This window comes from Elephantulus edwardii, unplaced genomic scaffold, assembly GCF_000299155.1.
Source record: "Elephantulus edwardii isolate Elephantulus edwardi_28Jun2011 unplaced genomic scaffold, EleEdw1.0 scaffold00218, whole genome shotgun sequence".
Classification (NCBI taxonomy): Eukaryota; Metazoa; Chordata; class Mammalia; order Macroscelidea; family Macroscelididae; genus Elephantulus; species Elephantulus edwardii.
Genome location: NW_006399968.1, coordinates 96,819 through 124,563, shown reverse-complemented (window position 1 = coordinate 124,563; position 27,745 = coordinate 96,819). Strand labels below are relative to the sequence as shown.

At 41.4% G+C, this 27,745-nt stretch overlaps 1 protein-coding gene across 1 annotated transcript in view; it reads left to right on the top strand.

Moving 5' to 3' along the window:
- PCNXL2 (pecanex-like 2 (Drosophila)) overlaps window positions 1–27,745 on the top strand; it is a gene marked incomplete at its 3' end in the record, with an annotated part of 223,138 nt that overhangs the window by 125,141 nt on the left and 70,252 nt on the right. Inside the window, exons 13-15 of the mRNA XM_006898055.1 lie at window positions 8,371–8,542; window positions 13,672–13,782; window positions 14,920–15,011. Of these exons, the coding sequence (XP_006898117.1) occupies window positions 8,371–8,542; window positions 13,672–13,782; window positions 14,920–15,011 (375 nt within the window). The remainder of the gene's footprint in view (window positions 1–8,370; window positions 8,543–13,671; window positions 13,783–14,919; window positions 15,012–27,745) is intronic.

Sequence of the window (27,745 nt, the reverse complement as noted above, 5' to 3'; positions counted from 1 at the left end):
CTTTAACCTCTCTCCATTAAGAACAATGTTGGCTCTTGGGTTTTCATAGATACTTTTTACTATGTTGAAGAAATTCCCCTCTAATCCTACTTTGTTGAGTGCTTTAATCATGAAAGGGTGTTGGATTTTATCAAACCTTTTTATTTTTCATTTCAATGAACATCTACAGAGATTTTGGAATTCCATTCATTCATTGTTGCACCCTTCTCCCCGCCCACTCTCCCCACCCCCTCATTTGCTCCTCTCCTTGAAAAGCAAAAGAAAAACTCCCTCATTGGTACACAATACCCCCAGCACATTCCCCAACCACACCCCTAACCCCAAATATAATCCACTCTGCAACCCTCATTCCGTACTCTTACGATAAACATAATGCCCTAAAATATAATACTTTTAAACTATTCTCTCCCCCATAGACTTCAATGCCATAAACATATTTCATCCAGTTTTTCTCAGTCTCACCTCCACACCGATGTCAGCCTCATTCTACAACACTGGCACCATATAGCATTTGTCCCTTTGTGACTGAGATAGCTCACTCAGCATAATGTCCTCCAGCGTCACCCATTTTGAATAATATTGCACGAGTTCCTTGTTTTTCAATGCAGCATAATATTCCATTGTGTGAATATACCACAACTTCTCTACCCATTCGTTTGTTGATGGACATTTAGGTTTTTTCCAACTCCTTGCTATTGTAAACAAAGCTGCAATAAACATGGGTATGCATATATCTACTTGGATGTCATTTATGGTCTCTTTAGGATATATTCCAAGTAGTGAAATTGCTGGGTCAAATGGTATCTCTATTTGCTCTTTTTTTATTTTTGATGAGCTCATTTCAGTATTTTTTATAAGAGTCATTGAACTTCTGGAATGCATATTGTCTCATCTGTCATGTGAAAGCATCTTCTAGCATTTTTTCTCTGTACTTTTTTCTCTCTCTACTCTTGTGCAGTTTCAATCACATGTAAATCCTTCCTTTTGAAAGTGCCCCTGATTGTTTCACTAACACATTAGATTGAGATACTTGTCTTCAATCTCACTAATTTTGTGTTCCACTGACTCAATTCTGCTTTTCATTCTAATGTGTCATCTATTTCTGATATGTTAGTCTTAACAATCTGAAAACCCCCTGGAGGGTCAGCTATGAGTCAATTCCAACTAGATGGCAGTGAGGTTAGTTGAACCTACTTTATAGTAAAAACAAACAAGCAAACAGCCAACAACAAACCCGTAATCCAGTGATTAGAATGTAATGTAGGCAAACATGGCATCATAGTGCAAGAGAAGAGATTCCTTAGAGCAGTTGTTGTTGTTTTGTGCTGTTGAGTCCCCTGTGACTCATAGTGACCCTATGAACAGAAGACTTAAACACTTGTATAATTTTCACTGTACAACGGCTATAACCCCTGCTCTATCCTGTGCCAATCTCACTGTCTCTGACACACCTACTCCCATTACCCCAGTCACTGAATCAATCCATCTCATCAAGGTTCTTCCACTCCTGCACTGTCCCTCCACTCTCCCAAGCAAGACATCCCTCTCCAAGGACTGGTCCCTCCTTGCAATATGCCCACAGTATGTCACATGAAGCTTCAGAATCCTTGCCTCCAAGAAGCAATGTGGTTTAAACCTCTCCAGGGTGAACCTGTTTGTTTTCCTATCAGTCCATGGTCTATTCCATACTCTTCTGCAATACCACAGGTCAAAGGCATCAGTTCTCCTTCTATGATCCCTAGTCATTGTCCAGCTCTCAGACACATAACAAATGACCATGGCCTGTATCAGGCACACCTTACTCTCCAGACTGATATCATTGCACGTCCATATTTTGAGATGTCTCTAACAGCAGACTTTCCCAATGCAATACGTATTTTTCCTTCATTCCCCAGGTAAGGAGGCTTTACACAGCCCAGAGTCCTTTCAGGAAAAGTTAGAAGACAATGCTTCTACCATTGTTTCCCTGTCTGTATTTGCCTCATGTGAATAACATTGATATTATCTGTTTAAAAAATGATGGATATGAGTAATTGCGAAAACCTGCAAGGATCCAATGCCCCATGTATACGCCCTGGAGCCTTTGGAGAAGCAGAGAAGACAGTTGCAGAGGAAGAGACTAATGACTACAGAGCCAGAGGTCAAGCTCTGTGTCTGTGGCAAGGTCCTGTGTCTGTGAGGCCTTGGACAGTGTCTTTACAGTTCAACTTGCTCTTGTTAAAATTAGAGTGACAGCATCTACCTGTCAGGGTGCTATGAGGATAAGCAGTATGAACACATTTAATGTGGGTGGATAGTGCTTGACATATGGTCAAAGCTGAGTCAACAGGAGCAGTTGCTGATATTGTTAGTCTCTTCCAGTCTCAGAAAATAGGCTAGATCTCCAAACGTGGCTGGGATAGAACTGAATGTAAGCTCTGAGATGGGATGTAGCTTTTCCCTGCCTGAGGATAACAAAGGAGAAAGCCATCTGCATAAAGGTGATTGTGGGGAGAGACTATGCTGGGCTGGGGCCAGGCCCAGTGCCTGATTTACAAGCCCACTTGTGTCCCTCCCTAGCCCATCTGTGCGTGCTAGCCCCAAGTCTGTAGAGAATCTGGCACACACCACCTTATAACAAAGTCTTTTCTTCACCTTAACAATCAAGAGTTGTAAGGCTCCTCATTTCTCCACAGGAGGATAAGTATGGAGGCCTCTATACCAGCCTCAAGTGACTCAGCTCCACAGGTGGGGCCCCCAGAGGCATTGTGAGACTCTTTCCTCTTAGATTTTTGCTGAACTATAACTGAAACATGGCCATGAAATTATATCTGTAAATGGATATGATGGAAAACCCAAATGCACACACTATCCCGCTGTTGTGAAATTGCCTCCCAAGATGGGCCCCAGGTGGAGTCTGCAGTGTCCCCCACAACAGGTGGGGAATGCAATCCAATTAACTTTTTAAAGACTGTGGTCAGACTTGGCCTTTAAAATTTTTTCTGCTGGAAAAGTTAAAAATCAATCTTTACAGGGTTTGATTATGAATGAATGCACAGAAGAAAGATCTAGAGAGTGGGGGAATTTTATATGTTCTCAGGAATCACTGCAAATCGAAGTCATTTGTATGTCACATGTAGGGACACTGGGTGGCTCAAAAGCTGTTGGTTTGAGTCCCTTGGGCATACTTTCAGAAAGGTCACCACCTTAAAAAACCCAACGGAGGGAGCTCTGGTGACCTAGTGGCAAGAAGCTGCATTGCAATCCTGAAGGCAGGCAGTTCGAATCCACCAGATGCTGTGCTGGAGAAGGAAGGGAAATCTCCTCCTGTGCCTGTCTGATCTGATTCAATGGTACACAACAAGGTGGAGGGGAGTTTAAAAAAATAAGAAAAAACCCCACGAAACCCAGTGGACCAGTGGTCCTCTATTAGCTGCAGGGTCATCATTGGTCAGGATTGACTTGAGAGCAGCTTTGCTTCATTGTCTTATTTTTTAAAAAAATCCCACAGACTGCCAAAAGTCTTTGATGAAGGAGGTACGACCAGGGTACTCCTTAGAGGCAAGATGATGGAATTCTGTCTCACATACTTTGGGCATACTGTTGGGAGGGGCTAGTCCTTGGAAAAAGACATCATGCTGGGAACGGTGGAGGGTCAGAGAAAGAGAAGACCCTCAACAAGACGTAGCGACACAGTGATTGTAACCTTGCTCTAGTATGACAGGTGAGGATGGCACAGGATAGTGCAGGCTTCAGATCTGCTGTTCATAGGGTCACTGTGAGCTATAGTCAATTCAGAGGCTCCAAACAACAACAACAATAGCAATGATATGCTTAGAATGGCTTGGAGACCCAAAGTGCAGCATAAGAAAACCTGATAAAACATGAGCATGATAATGAGAGTGGGCTCTTTATGAGCCCGAGTTTTTCTAAATTACAAATACAAGGAAAGTGTTTTTATGCCCAGTAACTAAAATTTGTTGTTGTTGTTGTTAAGTGCTGTCAAGTCGTAGATGACCCATAGTGACCCTATGAACAAAAGATCCTAACCCCTGTATAACTTTCATTGTTTCTCCAAGTTCATAGAGTTTCTCGAGGCAAGCTATTTCAGACGTAGATGCCACTCTTGCTTCCAGGCTTGTTTTAATCAGGAAGTTCCACCAAACGCTGTCCACCAGGAGTAATCATTATTGCATTTGACACATCAGTGTCACAGTGTTTAGTATTAGAGCACCCACGAGTTACCTCTGTACAGCAAATGGACAGAGCAGTGCTATACCACTTACAAGAATGATTCACCAAAAAGAATTAAAACCATGCCTGAGGGCCGCAGATTAAAATCACCCACCTTTGGCTTGGTAGCATATCTTTCTATCCACTAGGCCAATAGAGCACCCTCTCAAGATCCAAAATGGGTAGCAAACTTGCTGAGAACCAAAGACTTCCAATTCTTAATGTATTCTTAATATTTTATCTTAAGAAAGATACAAGGCAAGGGAAAATGGAGTAATTGCATATTCTAAAAGATGTAATTTTGAGAAAATAATCTTATATGCACATGTTCCTTCGTTGTTAATTTTAGTTGGGCCTGTGGCCTGAGAGCTTAGTGTTGTTATGTTTTGGCGGAACATACTTCTAAATCATACAGCTCTCTTCTGTCAGTTTGCCATACTGACCTAATCTTGGTTTGTTATGATGCTGAGCCTTGTGCTTTTTGGGTGTTAAATACCATAATGGTTGCCCACTGTGGACAGTGTTTGGCAGAGATCCCAGTTTAAGACAGGTTTGGAAGCAGGAGTCCCATCCACTTCCTAAACCACATGCCCATGGAAACCCTATGAACTTGGAGAAATGATGATAGTTATAGAAAGACTTCAGGTCATTTGTTCATAGAGTCACTGTGAGTTATCATTGACTCAATGGCAATCAACAACAGCAATATACATTTGTTGTTGTTGTTGTTACGTGCCGTCAAGTCACTTGTGACTCATAGTGACCCTATGTACAACAGCCCTAAACTCTGCTCTGTCCTGTGTCAATCGCACTGTCTCTGCCACTCCCATCCCAATCACCCCAGTCACTGAATCAATCCACCTCACAGAGGGCCTTCCCCCCTGCGCTGTCCCTCCACCCTACCAAGCATGATGTCCCTCTCCAAGGAACCATTCCTCCCTACAGCATGTCCAAAATATGTTAGATGGAGCCTCAGAATCCTTGCCTCCAAGGAGCTACCTGGTTTAACCCTCTCTAGGATGAGTCTGTTTGTTTCCCTAGCAGTCCATGGTACCCTCAATACTCTTCTCCAACACCACAGCTCAAAGACATCAATTATCCTTGTATTTGCCTTAGTCATTGTCCAACTCTCTGATGCGTAAGAAGTGATAGCAAAGACCATGGCCTATATCAGATGCACCTTAGTCTCCAGAGAGACACCATTGCTCTTCAGTACTTTGGAGAAGTCCCTAACAGCAGACTTTCCCATGGCAATATGTCTTTTAATTTCCTGGCTACTGATGCCAAGGGTGTTGACTGTGGAGCATACACTGAATATTTGTTTATATCGATACAAATGTGTTTTTCTTTTTGGTGGATAAGAATGTATTTACTACTTATCCTTCTATTTTTACAATAATGGTCTTATGCAATATTTGTCCTTATGAGACTGTTAGTTCAGTCAGCAATATACTCTCTAGCCTTGTCCAAGTTACATAGTATTTTTCGAAATCGTTGCTCCTGAGTGTTGGGGGAAGTAAATGGGAAGGATCTGGGCAAAAAGGGTAATGATGAGTGAGATCTAATGTGATTAATTTTATAAAACATAATGTATGAGAATGCATGTAGGAAACACAATCTGAATGAAAAATAGTGTGAAGCACAATGTACACAAACTTTGTAAGCAAACCAATAAAAAAAGAATAAATTTCGATTGAACTTTAAACCAATAAAAAAGAAGAAAAAAGATGGCAATAAGAGAGATGCAAATCAAAACCACAATGAGGTACCATCTGGAACTCCAGTAACACTGGCAAAGTTTATCAGGGCAGCAAGGAATAAATAGCATCGGGGACTCTCCTTCATAGGGTCGCTATAAGTCGCCTGCAACTCGATGGCACTGAACAACAACAACAAGGAATAAATGTTGGAGAGGATGTGGTGAAAAAGGAACTTTTGTACATTGTTGGTGGGATTGTACAATGGTAAAACCATTCTGGAAGGCAGTTTGGTGCTGCTTCAAAAAGCTGAACATAGAAATTCCATTTGTCCCCGCTATTCCACTACTTGGAGAAAATGAGAACTGAGGCTACTTGTGAGACTTGTACACCAATGGTCATAGCAGCATTATTCACCATCATAAGAACATGGAAACAGCCCAAATGTCCCAACATAAACTAATGGAACATTCACACAATGGAAAACTATGCAGCACACAGGAGAAAAACTTTGTACATTATTACCTAACTTGGGAGGGACTGAAAAGCATTATGCTGAGTGAACTAACTCAGTACCACAAGGATAAATATTGTATAAAACCATTATTTTAGAATTAGTAGGGATGCAGGAGGGATGGGAGAGGGTGGAAGTAGAGGGATGAGGATGTGCAGGGGGAGGGGAGATTAATCATGGGATTGTACAATTTTATGGATGGGAGAGTGAGGGAAATTGAAAGAATCAGATTTTGAAAACAATGTACTTGATAGGACAGAGGAGGGTTTAGGACTGTTGTACATAGGGTCGCTACAAGTTGCAGGCAACTCGACGGCACGTAACGACAACATTTAAAAACATTTAAAAAAGAAAGATATGTCACTATTAAAATAATATATTTATATTGAAATTGGACTTTAGGTTAATTGGGGGGAAAATACCAAAACACCAAACATGAAGAAAATATTCCATACCATTCATTATGACCTCATTGGATTCAAGAGGAAAACACTGAAGAGACAAACATTCCTTCAGGACTGAGGCTAGATTTGGGGCAAACACAGCCAGTGCCCATGGACAGTCCATATTTTCCTCTCCATTTAAAGGACAGTCTCAGAATCAGCATAGTTCTGTTATAGAAGCAGTAGAAGTTTAAATTGCATTTCTGAACATAACAGGTTTAAGACAGTGATGTTCAAAATTCAGATTTTAATCCCTTCCACACTAAAATAGTTCATTAATTGCAATTACTTATTTTTCTTATTTTCTTTTTTTCTTACTATCTTAATTCCTTTTTTCTTCTCAATTACTTATTTTTGTGTTGTGGTTTTTTTTCCTTATTGTTGTTATTTTAAAATCAGTGAACTATGATTACTTTATGGGGGTGAACATTTTTTGTTAATTTTTTTCTTAGGAAGTTGATATGTTGTTGTTGTTGTTAAGTACCCTGGAGTCAGAACTGACCCATAGCTGACCCGTTAGGAGGTTTTGGTCACAGTAAGTCACATGGGGAGAAATTGTTTTTCTTTCTCCTGTGAAACAGCTGGTGGATTTGAACCACTTGTCTTTTTTGTGCAGCACGACTCCTTACCACCAAGCTACCAGTGCTCTCTCTGTTGTAGTTTCCTCAATTCTTACAAAAATTAGAGAGAAATGGTTAAGTATTTTTATTTCTCCTACTGACAGTAGAGAGAGGGCTAATATGATTTCTGTTAGGTATTTGATATTCCTCAGAGGAAAGTAGTGCATAAAAAACAAAAGTTTAGATGTTTAAATAATAACTGACTTATTCCACTTTATCTGCACCAAAAACATTTTGTGCACTTTCTTCAGGTATAACTCTGTTCCCATGTTGTCTTGCTTTCTAAAATAGTAGGAAATTGGAGCCCACAGCTTTGTAGTTTTGTATCTTGCTAATAATATTAGCGAGTTCTGGTGGCCTAGTGGCGAAAATTTGTGCTGCAATCCCAAAGGCATGCGTTTTGAATCCACCAGTTGCTACAAAGGGGGAAGGGAAGTCTCCTCCCATGTGATTAACTGCCTCTGAAAACCCACCGGAAGGTCTGCTATGGGTTGGTCCCAACTCCTGACACACAACACCAACAGCAACAATAATAGTAGAGCCTAAGTTAGACCATACAGAGAAAACAATGAAATTAATTTTTCCATTGAAATGAACCCTGTGAATGTAAATGTCACTGTTAGGGAAGCATGAGATTGGATCTAGGTTTTCTCCAAGAATGATAATTTAATTTTCTGGTCAATCCTGCTGAGTTTGAGAGACACACATTCTTTTAGATATTTTTATTCCAATTTGATATTTTATGTATGCATATGTATTATGGTAAAGGAAGGGGAAATAGTTGATATAATATAAATTGTATATAATATAAGCTATTGATGATGGGGTTTTTACCATTTAATCAAAATAGAAAGTACCACTCAGAAACTGTGTTTGTTTTCTAGGGACACAACCAAATCATAACATACAGCAGACCAGTCTATTTCTGTGTGCTGTGTGGCCTTATTTTGCTTCTTGACACAGGGGCCAAGGCTGAGCGCCCTCCTACCCATGTTGTCTATGGATTGAAGCTCTTCTCTCCAGGGTCCCTGCAGTTAGCTAGGGACTACCTCATTGGTGAGTGAATGCAGCTTGTGGGAAATGGTATGGGGTGAAGGGTCTGTCTCCTTTCTGTTTTCTGCATCAAATGGCCTCTGAAGTCCTTTTCAGATCTGAGAGTTTTAGATTTTATTTTAGTCCTTAGGACCTAAGCCCCTACCCATGAGAAGCTGGCTTGAATACATTTCTAAATTGCACTCGTTCTTCTCTGAAAACTCAGATCGCCCACGTTGGGGACTTATGGGAAACTTGTCCCTGCTCTCAGTTGCCCATGATTTGGACAATTAGTTCATACAGAGGCATTGTACTGCAGGGGTACACAGGCTATAGACATCCATTCGATGCTATAGACTTTAGTAGTGTTTACAGACTATGCTAATTCTAGGTGCATTCATGCCAGCAAATACAGTAATTCATATTATTCACACTTAATGAAAGAAGCAACTTAACAGATTTTAAAAAATGTTATAAATTTTACATGGCAAGAAATGGAATATTACTGGAAGTTGAGGCCTTTTTGGTATTTATTAGGGAAAAAGAAGAGTAGGGAAAATTTGAGAACTGCTCAGTGGTGTGCTAACAAAACAAAACAAAACAAAATGTTCACAGAGAAAATTGTCAACACGTGTAGGAATTCTTGTTATTTTTTGGGGGAGAACAACAGAACCATTCTGGCAATTTTGAGTGTGTTTTCCAATAGTGCCATTAACGTACCAAGCCCTTGACTCCAGTCTCATCCACGCTGACTGGCACCTGGCAGATGCAGTGCATGGGATCCATTTCCTCTCATTCCATGTCTGCAGTCTTTATTTTATAGACTGAGATTTCACCCTCCAGTACATCCTGGGGAAGACCCAAGGGCTAGTTCTTCTTGTTGACAGCCACTCACCCTGCACTGTTTCATTAAGTTATAATCCTGCACTCCCAGAGAGACCAGCACTGCTTATTCCTTTCTGCGGCCTCTTACTATTTATTTTCCTCATGCCATTTTTCATTGTGCTCAAATGCTTTCCTCTTCACTAGCTTTGGTTTCACTGCATTTCTTATCGACAAGGTGAACCATTTCCAATCTTTGGCTGCCCTTAGTATTTGACATTCACTTTTCCTCCTATAACTCGTTCACATTCTGGTTTCTGTCACATGCATATCACTCTGAGAGGTAGAGTGTTGAAATCTCTTTGCATCTCCCACTGTTCCTATCTTTGTGGAGGATGCAGACTTTATTGCTGGGTTTTAAATCCCCCAAATAAGAATGGCTTTAAATGGTCTGAATTAAAATGTTGATGCTTATGGCTATTTGTGGTGTTCTTTTTTTCATTATTATTAATTTTAACGGAAGTTTACAGTGACTTTGGATTTACATTCATTCATTGTTGCACTTTTCTCCCTGCCCAACCTCCCCCCCAGTTCACTTTTCTCTTTGAAAAGTAAAAGGAAAATCCTTTCATTGTGATACAATCCCTCCCCTCAAGTCCACTCCACTATGCAGCCTTCGTTCTGGACTCCTGTCATGACAATAATACCTAATCATATATCCCTTTTAAGCAGTTCTCTCCCTCATCTGTTTCAATGAAGTATAATAATTTATCCCATCTTTCTCAGTCTCCCCCCAACCCCAATGTCAGTCCTGTTTTATAACAAATGGCACTGTGCAGTATTTGTCCTTTTGTAACTGAGATATTTCACTCAGCATAATGTCCTCCAGGGTTACCCATTTTTAAGAATATACATTTTTATAATGATATTTATCAAAGTTCATAGTTTCCAGAGGCATATGTTTAGGAAGTGGATGCCACTCCTTCTTCCAACATGGCTGTATGTTCTGCAATTAAATTTATGTTTATTTAGATATCTTCCCTCTCATAACTCTAATTCTGTCCACAAAAATGAAAAAAAAAATTGTTATCTAGTACATCAAGCAGATCAGTGTTTGTATCTTATTACCAATTTTGAAAAATTGCTTGTAACTCTGGTAGCCTAGTAGGTAAGGAGTTGTGCTGCCAACTCAAGAGTAGGCAGTTTGCGTCCACTAACTGCTTAGTGGAGAAAGATAGACAATCTTTTCCCTTGTGATTTGTTGTTGTTGTTAGGTGTCATCAAGTATGGCCCCTCGTGACCTTGTGAACAACAAATCTGAACCCTGTCCTATCCTGTGCCATCCTCACACTTCCTGACACACTGGAGCCCCCACTGCAGAAGTCACCATGTCAATCCACCTGGTTAAGGGTCTTCCTCTCCTTCATCAACCCTCCACCTTTCTGAGCATCATGTCCCTTTCCAAGGATTAGGCCCTTCTAGCAACATGCATCAAGTGTATGAGACAAAGCTTATCTTCTTTGCCTCCGAAGAGCACTGACTGCCCCTCTCCAAGGCATACTTGTTTGTTCTTTTGACAATCCATGGGATGTTTAGTGCTCTTTGCCAACATCACAGCTCTTATGATTTGCTGTCATGAGAATCCACTAGAGGGTCAGATGTGAATCCGTTCTGGTTGGATGGCACATAACAACAGTGTTGTTGTTCTTAAGTGCCATCGAGTCGTAGGTGACTCATAGTGACCCTAGGAATGAAAGACCTGTACACTTGTATAACTTTCATCGTTTCTCCAGATTCATAGGGTTTCCGGAGGCAAGATATTTTGGAAGTGGATGCCACTCCTGCTTCCAAGCTTCTTTTAATGGGGAAGCTCCACCAAACACTGTCCACCATGGTTAATCATTATTGCATTTGACACATCAGTGTCACAGTGTTCAGCTTCACAGCAATCACCAGTTACCTCTGTACAGCAAGTGGATGGACCAGGGCTATATGACTTAGAAGAATGTTTGACAAAAAAAAACAAACCCAAAACCAAAAACCAGGCCTGAGGGCTACGGATTAAAGTCGCCCACCTTTGGCTTCATAGCATCACTTTCTGTCCACTAGGCCAAATGATCTCTCTCTATGCTGTTGCTAAGTGCCGTCGAATCGTAGGCAACTCATAGCGACCCTCTGAGCGAAAGACCTGAACACTTGTATAACTTCCATCGTTTCTCCCAGTTCATAGGGTTTCTGGATGCAAGCTATTTTGCAAGTGGATGCCACTCTCGCTTCCAACCAGTACAATATTTTACAATAAGTTAAAATCATTTTATATGATACTACAACAACATTACTGTGTGTTTTAGCTCCCAGATATTATTCTAACTCCAAGGAAAGCCCTATTCATCATAGCCACATTAATTACATAAAATTTTACCTTCATAAAGCATTGGAGTAATTTTTCAGTAATTGGAAAGAGGTTTATTCCACATTTCTCACCAACTATTAAAAAATAATTTGCCATATAAATGTCATCATTCCTAAAATGTCTCTATTTCTATAGTTCATATTTCCAGGGATGTTCCCCTCCACTCCAGAAATAGCTGAAACACCCTTATTGAAATTCCCATTGCTCACTAGATATTTATGAGTAATTTTAGGAAGCAGTTTCAGTATAATGTAGACATTGGATTGCAGATCAAATTTCCTTCATTTTATTAAGGTTTACTTGTGTCAGACGTCATTGTCAGTGTTTTCCTGCCAGTGTGCATTCTGCCCAGCACCCTGGGATAGAGAGGAAGACGGATACAGAGAGACTCGCCATTGAGGGCTTCTGTGTCTCTCTGAAGCTCTCGTAAATAGACTTGAGGAAGAGAAACACGAGGAAATTGATGTAAAATGCATGCGACTCTTCTCTCCTTCGTTAACAAGTTATCTCTGTGTAACGTTGAATCATACTTTACATGTTTTAGCTAGTTGGACATTACTGCTGTGATTGTGGAAGGTTGCCTGTCTCCTCAGTGCATCCTCGTTCCTGAGCTGTTTGCCCCATTCCCTCACTGTTCTGTGGGAATTTGACTCAGTGCTGAATATCGGACCAGTGCTGAGAAAAGAGTTGTTGTTAGGTGCCACTGAGTCTACTACAACTCCTAGAGGACCTATGAACACCATCTTTGTCATACTCAAGTTCATTGCTGCAGTCACCATGTCAATCCATCTCATTGAAGATCTTCTTCTCTTTCTCTGACCCTCTGCCTTTGTCAGCATGATGTCTTTTTCCAAGGCCTACCTCCTCCTGACAACATACCTAAGGATCACTATCCGTGTCACTGGGGAACAACACCCTGGTTGTACTTTCTCCATGTTTTTTCGCCATTGTTTGTTGTTTTGGCAATTCATGGGATATTCAATATGCTTTTCCAACATCACAGTTCGAAAGCATCAATTCTTCTTTGGTATTTCTTATTCACTGTCTAACTTTCAGATACATGCAAAGCAATTGAAAAGACCTGGGGCTTGGATCAGGCACCTCATAGTCTTTAAACTGATAGACTGATTAGTCAATTAGTCAAACGTAATCCGCAGCCCTCAGGCCTGAGGTCGTATAGCCCTGGTGTGTCCGCTTGCTGTACAGCGGTCACTTGTGGTTGCTGTGAGGCTGAACATTGTGACACTGATATGTCCAGTGAATTAATAGTTGGTTACCCAGTGCAGACAGGTGTGGGGTGGAGCTCTCTGATTAAAACAAACTTGGAAGGAGGAGTGGCATCCTTTTCCATAATAGCTTGCCTCCGGAAACCCTATGAACCTGGAAAGAGGATGTAAGGCACCCAAGTGTTGAGGACTCTCCTTTATAGGGTCACTATGAGTCGCCTGCGACTCAACGGCACTTAACAACAACAACAACAACAACAACAACAACAACAACGAGGTTATAGAAGTGTAAAGCATAAAAGTGCCTTATCTCCAATTTTTGCTCACCTCTTCACGGAGGGAGATGTCCTCATCTCTGCTTTGGTGTTGTAGCTTCTGCAGAACTTTCCTCCAAACCTCGCTCCAACCAACACGCCCCCCCCCCCCCCGCCCCGATTCATATCTACTCTCTCAAAGTCAAATCCAGTATGCTCTCTTATTCACTATTCTTGAGAACAGTGAGGAGTTCTGGATATGTGGCCCTGATTTCCTTGGAACTAGCTACTTCTCAACTCCCATACATCTTGGGTTCCTCTGGTAAAAGCATGTAACGTACCACCAGCACCCCATGGAGAGAAGGCGTCATCAGTAAAGGGGGAAGGTCTGCAGCAGGAACCATGAATTCACTGTCAATTTTGCTTTTTCGTTTACAGCATTTTTATATTGCTTCCCTGCCATTTCCCTCCTTGGGCTTTTCCCTCAGATCAACACTTTCTGCATTTATCTCCTGGAACAGATCGACATGCTGTTTTTCGGAGGTTCCGGTAAGTAGTTTATGCTCTGCTCTTCCTGTGATGGAGCCTAGAGCCTGGATGGGGCTGTGGGGCCTGGAGGGTCGTTCCTTCTTCCTGAGCATTCAAACAACCCCAGCGTTGGTGCAGCAGGCTGATTGTGGGCTCGTGCAGATTTGCTGTGCACAATTCGTAGCAGTCTGTTTAGCTTCACACAGCCAATGGCACAGCTAAAGCAACTTGGGGACATAAACCCTCGGGCTTTGCAATCGGCATGGTCTTTCTAACAATGGTTCAGAAAAACATTCCATGTACGTGAATGAGTGCAAGTGTGTGAGCATGTCTATGAGAAGGTCATCTGACAGTGTGTTTGTGAAAGTGAAGGAGAGGACGTTTGTGTGTGACATCGAGTGTGGACTCTGTGTGTATGTGCGCCTTACGGACAAGATCGCCTACTGCTATCAGATGCAGACTGAGCGGGATTTGAATGTTTATTGGGAGACTTGAAGGAGATTGTTTACCTGGTGAGGATGCTCTTCTTTAGCCGGGTGTGAAAACCCTGCCTGTGGGATGGCTGTCTGGTGCTCAGTTACCGGTACCACCTGTGAGACGTGCAGACACACAGACCCATGCACGCAGGTGCCCTATAGTATGTGAGATGACAGTATGCCTGAAGCCTGTGCAGATCTGTCTCTGTTTCTCTAATTTTCTCCTTCTATTGAAATTGCCAGTGAGCTCTGGTGGCCTAGAGGTAAGGAGTTGCACTGCCAACCCAAAGGTGGGTGATTCAAATCCACCAGCTTCTCCGTGGGAGAAGGATGGGAAATCTCCCATGCGATTTACAGCCTCCAAAATGCCCCTGGAGGGTCAGCTGTGAGTGGATTCTGACTCACTGGCAATTAGTCAGTCGTTAAACTGCTTTCTGTGGTCCTTTCATACCCCACATCAGCCCCACCAGATTCAAAGGGTTCCTAAGGAATGCGGTAATGTTTTGGTCCCCCTGCATCCCTCCTGAGTGTGGGCTCACTGGTCAGTGTTCCCAGGCTCGCTCTCAGCCAGTGCACTGCAGGAGTTTCATGTGTGCAAGCTGCTGCGGCTCCGCCCTGCTTTCTAATATGAGCTCACACTGCGGGTCCCGCCCAGGCCTGACCACGGGTGTTTGCCTCGTAGCCGTGTCTGGGGTGCTGTCGGCTGTGTATGGTGTGGCCCGGAGCTTCATGGCTGCTGCTGTCCTCCACGTCCTTTGCTTCAGCTCCATCAAGGTAAGAGGACCTCAGCTGACTGCCCTCTCCTTGGGTAGTCCTGATGTCAATTTATGGTTTAACCAAGTAGGCGTCTTCTCCAAAGACATGATATATGGGGTCTGCACTGGTCAGCGGGTACCAAGCTCTGGCAGGGCAGCCTATATAGAGTTAGATGGCACCACATGACTGGGCTGCGGTCCTACTGGATGGGGAGCCCGCCCAGCCTCCTCTCTGCTGATGGCCGTTTCCTGCCATGGGGAGAGGCCTCTGCCTCATGAGGCAGCCAGTCACCCTTCACTCCTGAAACACCATTCAAAGGACAGGAATGGGATGCAGTTGTGGAGCTTTGATGACCTAATCGGTAGGGGGTTGCGCTGCCTTCTCAAAGGCTGGCAGTTCGTGTCCACTAGTTGCTCTACAGTAAGATAGGTACCCTCCTTCCTTGGGACTTATAAGGGGCTCTGAAAACTGGCCCGAGGGTCAGCTATGAGTTGGTTCTGACTCCATGGCAATTAGTTAAAGAGTTATATGTGAACAAGGAGGGCAGGAGAGCACATGATAGCAACACAATTTTAGACTCTGGAAGACTGATTGTTGTGGCTCAATAACTGAGTGGCTTGTGGACGGCCAAATAACGAACAAACCTGCCTTGAGGGCCTTGCAACCAGAGTACTCCTCAGAGATAAGGATAGTTCAACTTCACCTCACTTACTTTGGGCATATTTTCCAGAGGAACCAGTTCTTGGGGAAAGGTTGAGGGTCAGCAACAGAAAGGAAGACCGTCAACAAGATGAGCCAGTGACCGTGACAATGGGCTTGAGCAGGGTGGAGATGGTGAAGACGAAGCAGCGTAGAGCCAGGTCCAGATCTGTTGTTCATAGGGGTGCAGTGAGTCGTAGTTGACTCTAGAGTACCTAACAACAACAACAACAACAATACACTTATACATGGAAAGAATAAAGAAGTCTAGACTGGCAGTAAGGGAGGTCTATCACATATTTAAAAAACAACAACAACAAAAAAACCAAGAAATAAAACCACAAGATAAACATTGGCTTGAAGGAAACAGACCCAGAAAAGAAGTATCCCCCGTGTTACACACGCTCAGCAGTGGAGGATGTTGCCGTATTTGTGATGCTTTGAGTTCTAAGTGTGTCACAGCTGTGAGGGAAGGCTGGGAGGTGAACTGTGAGCACTGGGTGGAAGGTTGGGTGGGAAGGAGGAACCCGACAAGCCTGTCGTAGTAGAGTCAGGGCGTACCCCCTCTGCCGTTGCTGAGGAACCCTTGACTCACGGCTGCGGCGCTCCTTGTGTGCGAAGTGGCACCAAGCTCTGCGGGCCTTTCAGAGTCTGGGGGCTTTTTCTTATAAAATTTTATTTTAATGAATGTTTACAGAGAAGTTAGATTTTCATTCATTCATCGTTGCATATTTTACCCCCTCTCCCTCCCTTCCTCCTCCCCCAGGTCACTTTAAAAAAAATATTCATTCATTGTTGCACAGTTTCCTCCCTTCCCCCATCCTCCCAGTCCTCTTTACTGTACCTCTTATGATGTACCTCTGTTGTATGTGTAGTGTCTAATTATATATTCCTTAATACATATATATACACATATATACATATATATACATATATACATATACATATATACACATATATACATATATATATACACATATACACACACATATAAATATATATATTTTATATTTCTTTCCTTCATTTTTTCCAGTGCAACGGTCATTGTCTCTTAATCATCTTCTCTTCCCAACTCTCCATGTCGGATCTGCTTTATAACAGGGGTGCTATGCAGTATTTGTCCTTTTGTGACTAAGATATTTCACTCAACATGATGTGCTCCAGGGTTCCCCATGTTGTGTAATGTTTTACAAGTTCATTGTTTTGGAAATAGAAATACCATTTGACCCAGCAATGCCACTACTGGGAATATACCCTAAAGAAACCAGAACTGCCGTCCAAACACCCATATTTATTGCTGTGTTATTTACAACAGCAAAGAGATGGAAGCAAAACAAACCACATGCCCATCAACAAACGAATGGACAGTCTGGTTTTTAAGATGCCCAGCACTTTCTTTGGAGGCTCTGCTGAGTGGTCTCGCATTGCTTGTCTTCCAGATAGCAAGCCAGTTGTGTTACCTCTTTGTATCACCAAGACTGCGGGATGGCCATGAAGATAACACACAACAGATACACATAATGTCTCAGGGCCTCTTCAATACATAAAAAGGAAATTAGTACTAAATGTTCTTTTTTTCTTTTACAAGCAAATTTTAATTTTTATTTTATATTGGTTTGCAAAACTTGTATACATTGTGTTTCATACTATCCTTCATTCACATTGTGTTTCATACAATCTTTCCCATACACTTCATCATTGAACTATGCCCACCATGACCTTATCTTTTCATGTCCCCATTGGATCTTTCTCATTTCATTTACCCTTTCCCTCCACAAATCATATTGTGTGACCCTGTGATTTCCAGCTACCCATCCTCATCCCTTTGCTCTCACCCCTTCTATCTCTGGACCCCTATGCACATTTTACTATTCTTCTATTTTTTACAAAAATTATCTTAATGCAGCAATTGTCCTTATGAGACTGAATTAGTTCACCCAGCATAATGCTCTGCAGTATCTCCCATGTTATTTCATCATGTTAAATAACATTTTAAGCTAGATACACCTTTGTTGAAATACAAGTTAAATTAGAAAGAATAAATAGAGGTAATACTTTTCCTAAGTATTTTCAGTGTTGATCACGTGAATTTTTTAAACTAGCCTTTTTAAAAGGTGAACTTAAACTCTTATTAAACTTATTAGTCATGATGTTAGAAAATGAATTTTATTCATCTTATCAGAAATAAAAAATAAATCCTGCAATGCTTTTCAGTTTGATGATTTTATCTGTAGTGATTAATAGCATAATTCCTTCATATCCTTCTGTATCTTCATGTACATTATGTTTCTTTCGGGGGGATAATTTCAAAGATAGTTTGTGTGCTGGTGGGGGCCCTGTATGCTTCCACATTTACCTTGTGCAGTTCTTTTGCTGTCTTTATTCTATCACAGAATTTTTTAGATAAGACATAAAAAAATAGAAACCACAAATTAATAATTAGTAAGTTGAACTTCACTATTGTTAGAACAACTGTTCTTTAAAAGCCACTCTTAAGGAAATGGAAAGAGAAGCCACAGACTGGAAGAAAGTAGGAATCTTATTTAAAAAGGTACGTCAGACTTTTATTCAGAAAAGTCTTACTATTTAGGTATACTTTGGTACTTCTCAGAGTATCACCCTACTTCCTTTGGGAAAATGGCTAATTGAAAGCTGCTTGGGTGATAAGCTGCTTCTGCAGGACTCCTTCACACATTGTTCTGTTATTTATTTATTTGTTTGTTTGTTTGTTTGTTTATTCATTCATTCATTCATTGAATAATTGAATTCATTCATTGAATAATTGCTCACTCACTCATTTATTTAGGAGCAGATTTATTGAAGTATTACTATTTACAAAGCATGAAACTAATCTTTTAAAAACATACAGTTTGGTAAGTTTGACAAATTTGTATGTTCGTGTAACCACTGCCACAATCGAATATAGATCATTTCGATCACGTAAAAAAATTCCTTTGCATCCCTTATTTGTCAGGTTTTTTCCCCATCTTCCTCAACCTCTGATTACCACTCATCTGACTTCTGTCCATTTTACTTTTCTGGTCAATTATAAAGGAATTTCCACACAATCAAGCTTGTAACTTAAAGTGTACAATCTGAACAAACAGTGACAAATAAAGCAGTCAAGCCAACCTCATCTTAATCTCATTGCTGTGTCACAAACCTCAGTTGTCTTCAGGTCGCTTGTAGCCAACAACTTGCCTCAGCCTCACTCCACTCACTGCTTTCCACCCCTGTAATTCTGCCTTTTCAAGGATTTCACATAAATGGAATTATAAGCTATGTAGACTTTTGTGTCTGGACTCTTTCACTTAGCTCTTGAGAGTCAGTTGTATTGCTGCGTGTATTTGGTAGCTTGTTGCTTGTTATTGCTGATTAATATGTCGTTATGTGTGCTTGTACACATGTGCATATGTGTATGCATATTTGGGCTGCTTCCATCTTTTTGTAAAGATGAATAAATCTTCTGTAAATATCTGGCACCGGTCTTTGTGTGGACATGTGCTTCTTGAGTAAATACCTTGGAACAGGATTGCTACATCAAGTGGTAATTCTATATTTAACTTTATAAAAACTAGCAAGTTTATGCTATATGTCAGTACCATTTTTGTATTTCCCCTCCAAGTCTTTGAAATTGCAAGGTACTCCACATGTTTTTCAGCACTTGCTAATGTTACTATATTAGTCATCTTAGCATGCTTCATAGGGAGCACTGGTGGCCTAAGTGGCAAGAAGCTGTGCTGCAATCCTGAAGGCATGTGTTTTTAATTCACCAGTTGTTCCGTGGGGGAAAGATGAGCAATCTTCTCCTGTGCGATTAACTGCCTCTGAAAACCCTCTGGAGGTCAATTCTGACTTGATGGTACACAACAAGTGTAAAAAGTCCTGATTAAAAAGTTGTGTTGCCAGCCCATTCATGTATATCTAAAAATATTTGCTTAATGCAAAGTAACAAATATTTTTCTGCTGTGTTATAATATAGCTTTTGCCTTTATATATGTGATCCGTTTTTATTTATTTTTTTGTGAAATATATGAAGTGAAAATAAAGCTCCAGTGTTACCATCTTTTTAAAAGACTGGCATCAGGATTGGAGGAAGACTCATCAACAATCTGCATTATGCAGATGACACAAACTTGCTTGCTGAAACGGAAAGTCACTAAAGCACTTGCTGCAGAAGGTCAAGAACTGTAGCCTTCAATGTGGATTGAAGCTCAACATAAAAAAAAAACAAACCCAAAGATTCTCACCACTAGGCTGATTGGTAGCATCATGATAGATAGTGAAGAGATTGAAATTGTTAACAGCTTCAGTTTGCTTGGCCCAAAAATTAATACTCTTGGTAACAGCAGTCAGGAAATTCAAAGACAAATGGCATTGCGAAAGTCTGCTGTCAGAGACCTCTCCAGAGTATTGAAGACTTAGTCTGGAGAGTAAGGCGCACCTGACCCAAGCCATAGTCTTTGCAATTACTTGCTGTACATCACAAGCTGGACAATGACTAGGGATGATAGAAGGAGAATTGATGCCTTTGAGCTGTGATGCTGGATAAGAGTATAGAATATACCATGGGCTGCCTAGGAGAACAAACAGGTTTGTCCTAGAGAGGGCAAAATTTCTCTTCTCCTTGGAGGCAAGGATTCTGAAGCTCTGTCTAAAATATTTTGGACATGTTGTAAGGAGGAACTAGTCCTTGGAGAGGGACATTATGCTTGGGAGGGTGGAGGGACAGTGCAGGAAAGGAAGACCCTCAATGAGATGGATTGATCCAGTGACTGGAGTAATGGGGGAAATGTTCAGAGACAATAAGATTGGCACAGGATAGAGCAGGGTTTAGGGCTGTTGTACAAAGGGTTGCTATGATTCACAAGTGACTCGACAGCACATAACAACAACAACATCCTTTGCCACATCAAGGTACTTTGGAAACTTTATAATGAATCACTTGCCTATATGTGAAATTTTAACTGCAATATTTTTCTTCTTTGTTGTTCCCTTTGATGCTTTAATATAGCTTCCATGTCTTTTCAGAAATTGCCCATCCGTCCATACATTTAAACCACTTTTTTTTACTAGCCATCTTACTGACAGTTATTACAAAGGTGTCATTTTTAAAATAATCTGACTTTTTCTTGCAGTTGTTATTAGGTGCCATTGAGTCAACACTATCTCACAGCCCCAAGTACAACAGGATGAAGCTCCGCCCCATCCTATGCTGTATTCACCATCTCTGCTGTGCTACACCCATAGTTGTATCCACCATGTCAACCCGTCACATCGAGGGCCTTCCTCCCTCTGTTGGCCCTCTATCTGTCCAACTTGGTGTGCTTCTCCGTGGGTTGACCCCTCCTGATAACATGCTCAAAGTCTAATCGCCCTTGCTTCTAAGGAACACTCTGACTGTACTTCTTTGAAGACACATTTGTTTATTCTTTTGGCAGTGCATGATATAGTCAATATTCTTCACCAACAATACAATTCAAAGCAGCAATTCTGCCTTAGTCTTCCTTATTCATTGTCAAACTTTCCCACGTATTTGTGTGAGGTGACTGTAAATACCGTGGCGTGGGTCATTTGCACCATAATAGTGTGATACCTTCCTCTTTGGCCCTTTAAAGATGCCCTTTGCAGCAGATCTGTCCAAAAGAATAAACACATATCAGTGCCCTTTCTCTGTTAAACCACATCTGCTTTAATTTTTATCTTATGGTATAACTTTGTCTTATGCTTCATGTTTACAGAAAGCAAGACTCATTGTTTGTTGTCATTGTGCAGTGGGTTTTCAGAGACAGTAAATTGCATAGGAGGAGATTGCCCATCTTTCTTCTGCGGAGAAACTAGAACATTCGAAACATGTACTTTTGCACTGCAGCTCAATTCCTTACCAGCAAGCCAACAGTCCTCCTCTCATTACAGGTGTTGTTGTTATGTGCTGTTAAGTTGCCTATGACTCTTAGTGAACCTAGGTACAACAGCCCTAAACCCTGTTCTATCCTGAGCCAATCTCATCATCTCCGACACACCTACCCCCATTACCCCAGTCACTGAGCCAATCCTTCTCATCGAGGGTCTTCCTCTCCTGTACTGTCCCTCTACCCTCCCAAACATGATGTCCCTCTCCAAGGACTGATCTCACCTTGAAACATGTCCAAAGTATATCAGACAGAGCTTCAAAATCCTTGCCTCCAAGGAGCAGCCTGGTCTCACTCTCTCCTGGATAAACCTGTTTGTTCATGGTCTATCCAACACTCTTCTCCAGCACCACAGCTGATGACAGTAAGAAGTAAAAAAAAGGAATTCATAGAATCATGCTTGAATCTATAGAAGAGCAGATATTCTTCATTCTCAAGATGGATTCTATTCATTGAATAGTTTGGGTGACTATAAAAGAGAGTTTGTATTCCCTGAAAAGCCCATTGAGTGCAATGATGTAAGGAGCTTTGGTGGCACCATTGGGAGGGGACTGTGCTGACAGCCAAGGTTGGGCCTCTCTGTCAGTATGAATCCACCGAGGCTCCTTGGGAGAAAGATGGACACTCTCCCATGGGACTTACAGTCTTTGAAAACCCACCAGAGGATCAGCTATGAGTCAGTTCTGATGCCATAACAATGAGAGAGGGAATGTGAGGGAGGAAGTTCACTAATACCAGCTCATGCATTATAAAAAGTCCGGTGCCCTCCTGGAATCGTTACAATCCTACAACGGGCAGAATTCTTAGAGGACTTCGAAATGATTGAATATAACATAGTATTCAAAAAGAGAGAAGGAGTTAGGGTGCTTACCTAGGGTTGAGACAAGGGCCACTGTCCCAGCACCTTCACAAGTACACCTCCACCCTCATGTCAGACACTGCCCGTGGACCCCAGCAGTGTCACTTCCTAAGATGTCCATGGACCCCAGCAGTGTCACTTCCTAAGATGTCTGTGGACCCCAGCAGTGTCCCTTTCTAAGGTCAGTAGGCCCTTTTATCTTGAGACAGTGTTACAAGTAACTGAACCAAGTGGTCAGATGAGCCAGGATTTGATTTATGTCGTGGGTCAGTCTTCACTTATTTCTATTGTCTCTTATGTTTATGGCAAGCTGGTGGCCTAGTGGTTAAGAAGCTGCACTGCCAAACCAAATGCAGGTGGTTCGAATCCACCAGCTGCTCCAAGGGAGAAAGATGGACAAATAACCTCTGAAAATCCACTGGAAGATCAGGAAGGTCACCTGTGAGCCAATTACCATTTGATGGAAATGAGAGAGAAAAAGAGAGAAGTGTATCATTGATGGATCAGAGTGAATAGATACCATTTGCAAACATAGTGTGACAAGAGCTACGGGTCATGAGCCTTGGGGGTAACTTAGGTATTGAAGCCATATCTTTATCAGATGGACAACGTGCTACTTTAAAAAATGGTGATGGACAAGGTCCAATGGTGATTGATTTTATAAAACAATGCATGCGAACAATTGTATGAAACATAATGTGAATGGAGAATAGCGTGAAACACAATATATAAGAACTTTGTAAGCAAACCAATAAAAAGAAAATGGCTGATCTCATCTCAGAGAGGCATGAACTCCCCATGCTTCACACAGAATGAAGCTGACAATTATGTGTTGGCCACTTGCGACTTCCAGTGCCGTCAATTGTTACCGGATCTTAATGATCTGGCTGTGTTGTGAAGCACATTCTGATAAAAATAGAGCACTTTGCATTTCTCCCTTCTAATGGTCTCTGATTGACTCTTCACTCCAAGAAGCAGCAGCGCCTATTAAATGCTGTGCACTGAATGGAGGTGGATATAAAATTGGCAAGGGGGTCCTTAGGAAAAAGGTGAGCCCACCTATCTTCAGTCTAACTCCCATTATCAAGAGCTGAGAGCTCGCTCTGTGATAATAATGCTTTTGTGTGTGCCTTTAAACTTGCTCTGCACTGTTGGAAGTCAACTCTCTCTCACATCTCCTCTGTGTCAGGATGAATTGATGGGTTTTTGTGAATGAACAAGTTCAGCAGGACATCGGCTTTGCCAGACATGGACCTTCGTGTCTGATTCTTAATAGGCATACCCTCGATTTTTGCTATCACTTGATAGAAGCTGATTGAAAGATTAGGAGTTCATTTTCCCCTCTGAAATGTTAATTAGGGAAAAGAAATGTAATCCTCCTTTTAATTTCATATTCTCTTTGACTCAGCCAAGATGGCAGCAAGTGACGTATCAATGGGCTCCTTCATTGCCTTCAGTATTTGGCAGCGATTTACAGAAACCATGGGAATGTTGTCTCCCTGGAGAAATAAATCAGTAGTTAATTAGCTGCACTTTCTCTGTGGCTGTATAAACCATGATAACTATTTTTATTACCTGTTACAAAGAGATTCTATTTTATTAATGGCAAGGGAATCCAAAAGTTGAAGCACATTATTCTAATATACTGCTTCCCAGTCATCATTAACAACCACTTTGGGAGATATTTTTTTTCCTTCCAGGTGCTGTAGGGTTATAGCCCAAGACAATGAGATGCACTCACCCCATCACCTTCTACTCAGGATTTAAATAGGATCATAGATATAAAATGAACTCATTGTTCCAGAATTCCTTTTAGCATTGGAATGGACCTGAGATGTCCTTTGTTGTTGTTTTAATGTGCGCCTGCATCCCATAGAAACCCTATGTACAACAGCTCTGAACCCTTCCCTGTCCTGAGGCAGTTTGACTGATTCCAACACACCTACCTCCATTGTCCCAGTTACTGTATCAATGCAGCTCATCCAGGGTCGTCTTCTCCTGTGCTGTCCCTCCTTCCGAGCATGATGTCCTTCTCCAAGGGTCCATCTCTTCTGGCCATTTGCCCAAAGTATGTGAGACAAAGCTTCACAATCCTAGCCTCCAAGGAGAGATTTGGTTTCACTCTCTCCAAGACACAACTATTTGTTTCCTTGACAGACCATGGTATGTTCAAAACTCCTATCCAGCACCACAACTTGAAGGCATAGATTCTTCTATCCTTTTCCGTCATTGTCCAGCTCTCTGATGCATAGCAAGTAATTGTGAAGATCATGGCCTGGATTAGGCGCACCTTAGTATCTAGTCTGAAATTCTTGTTTTTCAGTACTCTGGGGAGGTCTCTGACAGAAGATTTTCCCAGTGCAATTTGTCTTTTGATTTCCTGACTGCTGGTGCCAAAGAGTGTTAATTATGGAGCTTTAATCAGTTTTATTTTGTTGTTAAGAACTAAGGCATGGGAGACCCAGAGATAAAGTAAGCAACTTGCACAGTATTGTACATCCTTGATCCACATTTTGTGTCTTTTCGATTTTCTTTCTCCTGTGCCATCTTACCTTGCTATTTGAAGTATAGATATATTTGTCTAGTCAACAGATTACAGACCTACGATGCCTTGTAGAGATAGAAATCCACTGTCCGGGTGTGGACCCTCACTCATAGTGACCCTCCGTTGGGCTTCCTAGACTGTAAACCTTTATGGAGCGGCTGGTAGATTTGAACAGCTGACTCTCTTATTAGCAGCCTGATGCATTTGCACACGATGCCACCAGAGCTCCTTAGAAATGATTTGGTAAATGCAAACAGAAGGAATGCATTCATATTTCCATATTCCACTGGTTAAAGTCCTTTTACAAAGGCACAAAGCTAGTGTAAATTATCTTTCAACTGTAAAATATACTACTAATGTGCACCTTGTATGGATGTTATAAGAGATAACTCAGTTATCAACACCCAAGTGACTGGCTCAGGAACTTTCTAGGAATGGTCTCTTCTCATTGCTGTCAGGTTGGAGCTGCCTCACTTCTGACCCTCCAGCAGGTAACTGAGTGAGAACTAGCTTGAAGGCAGTGAGCTGTAGAATTTTTACATGATCTCTAAAATTACTGCTCCCTGAAGTTCACATCCTGTTTAATCCCATCCCCTAGAAAACAGGACTGTGAATAAAATGGAACATAATCTCTTGATTAGCTTCTATTATACACAAAGGTAAAGAGATTTTGCAGATCCGAGTAATCAGTTTGCTTGAAAAGCAAGAGTTAGCCACAGAGAGGAAAGAAGTGGACTGAATTTCCATTTGGAACAATGAAGACTGATAGTAAGATGATTTAACACAATCAAGTCTAAACTACATTTTTCTTTTCTTTTTAAAATTTTTTAAATTATTGATTTCAATGAAAATACGGAGACTTTGGATTTCCATTCATTCATTGTTGCACTTTTCTCCCTTCCCACCCCTCCCCCCAGTACACTCCCCTCTTGGAAAAGTAAAAAAATTCTTTCACTGTTCCACAATCCCTACCCCCAGGTCCACTCCACAATGCAGCCTTCATGCTGGACTCCTGTCACGACAAAAATACCTAATAACATATCCCTTTTAAACAGTTTTCTCCCTCATCTGTTTCAATGCAGTATACTTTATTGAATCCATCTTTCTCAGTCTCCCCCCAACCCTGATGTCAGTCCCATTTTCAAGAGTAGCATCATGCAATATTTGTCCTTTTGTGACTGTGATACTTCACTCATCATAATGTCCTCCAGGGTCATTACATTTTTCTTAATCTCTGAAAGGAAGTATTTTTTGTGGGAATTTGTAAAACTTTATCCTCAACAGAACTAAGTCCAATTCTTGACCTGGATCTGGTTTATGCTATTAAGTATACAATTTGTTTACTTATCTGGTTCTTAAGTTGTGTGGTGGTGGTTGTTAGGTGCCATCAGGTAGACTCATAGCAACCCTATGAACAAACTATCTTTACCCTGTTTATCCTGCACCATCTTCACTCTTCCTTACACATAAGAGCCCATTGCAGCAGTCACCATATCAATCCACCTGATTGAGGGTCTTCCTCTCCTTAACCGATCTCCCACCTTTCCCAGCATCATGTCCTTCTCCAAGGAACAGCACCTCCTAGCAACATGCCCAAAGTATGTGAGGTGAAGCCTCATCATCCTTGCCTGTAAAGAGTACTCCATGTGTACCTTCTCCAAACATATCTGTTTATTTTCTTCGCCATACATGGGATATTCAGTGCACTTCTCCAACACCACAGCTCAAAGGTGTCCATTCTTATGTCACCTTCATTCATTATCTAGCTCTCAGGTGCATAGCAAGTGATTGGAAGGACTATGGCCTGAATCAGATGCACTTTAGTCCTTAAGCTGACATCATTACTCCTTAATAATTTGCAGAGGTCCCTAACTGCATATATATGGTTGTATGGACACACTATAAAAACCAAGTGTTATAATGTTGCTTCGGAGGATGCCCTTTAAAAAGAGGAAGAATCTCCATCTCTAGCAGGGAGGGAGCTCTCAAGGACTAGCAGGTTGAGAGTTGTTCTGTCAACCCAAAGGTTCTTGGTTTGAATCTATCAGCTGTTCTACATGAAAAAGATGAATTATTTCTTGTGTAATTTGCAGTCTCTGAAACCTGCTGGAGAGTTAGCTATGAGTCGATTTTGACTCAACTGCATTGAGTTGTGTTTGAGTAATGCTGTTGTCTCAGATTTATGCAAGATATGTAATAACACAACCTTCCAAGGGGGACAAAGTAAATTTGCTGAAAACAGATATGGTCCACTAGATAAATTCCTTGATTAAAATATATATTTATTACATTAAAAGAATACATATTTTCAATATTGTTCTGCATGTTTAAAACTTTTCAATTAAAAACAGGAGGTTGGGCCCTATGAGGAAGAATGTGGCATTAGGATTGGAAGAAGTCTCATCAACAATTTGCGTTATGCAGCTGACACAACCCTGCTTGCTGAGACTGAGGAGGACCTGAAGCACTTGCTGCAGAAGGTCAAGATATGTAGCCTTCAATATGGATTGAAGCTCAACATCAAGAAAACAAAAATTCTCACCATGGGGCTGATTGGTAGCATCATGATAGGTGGTGAAGAGATTGAGATTGATAAGAGCTTTAGTTTGCTTGGCCCTCAATCAATACTCCTAGTACCAGCAACACCCCCATGATACATCTTCAAGGATATGTACATGTACAGCCAAGCACAATCAATAAGAGTGCATCTGAATTCCAAAATCAATCTCGATAATAG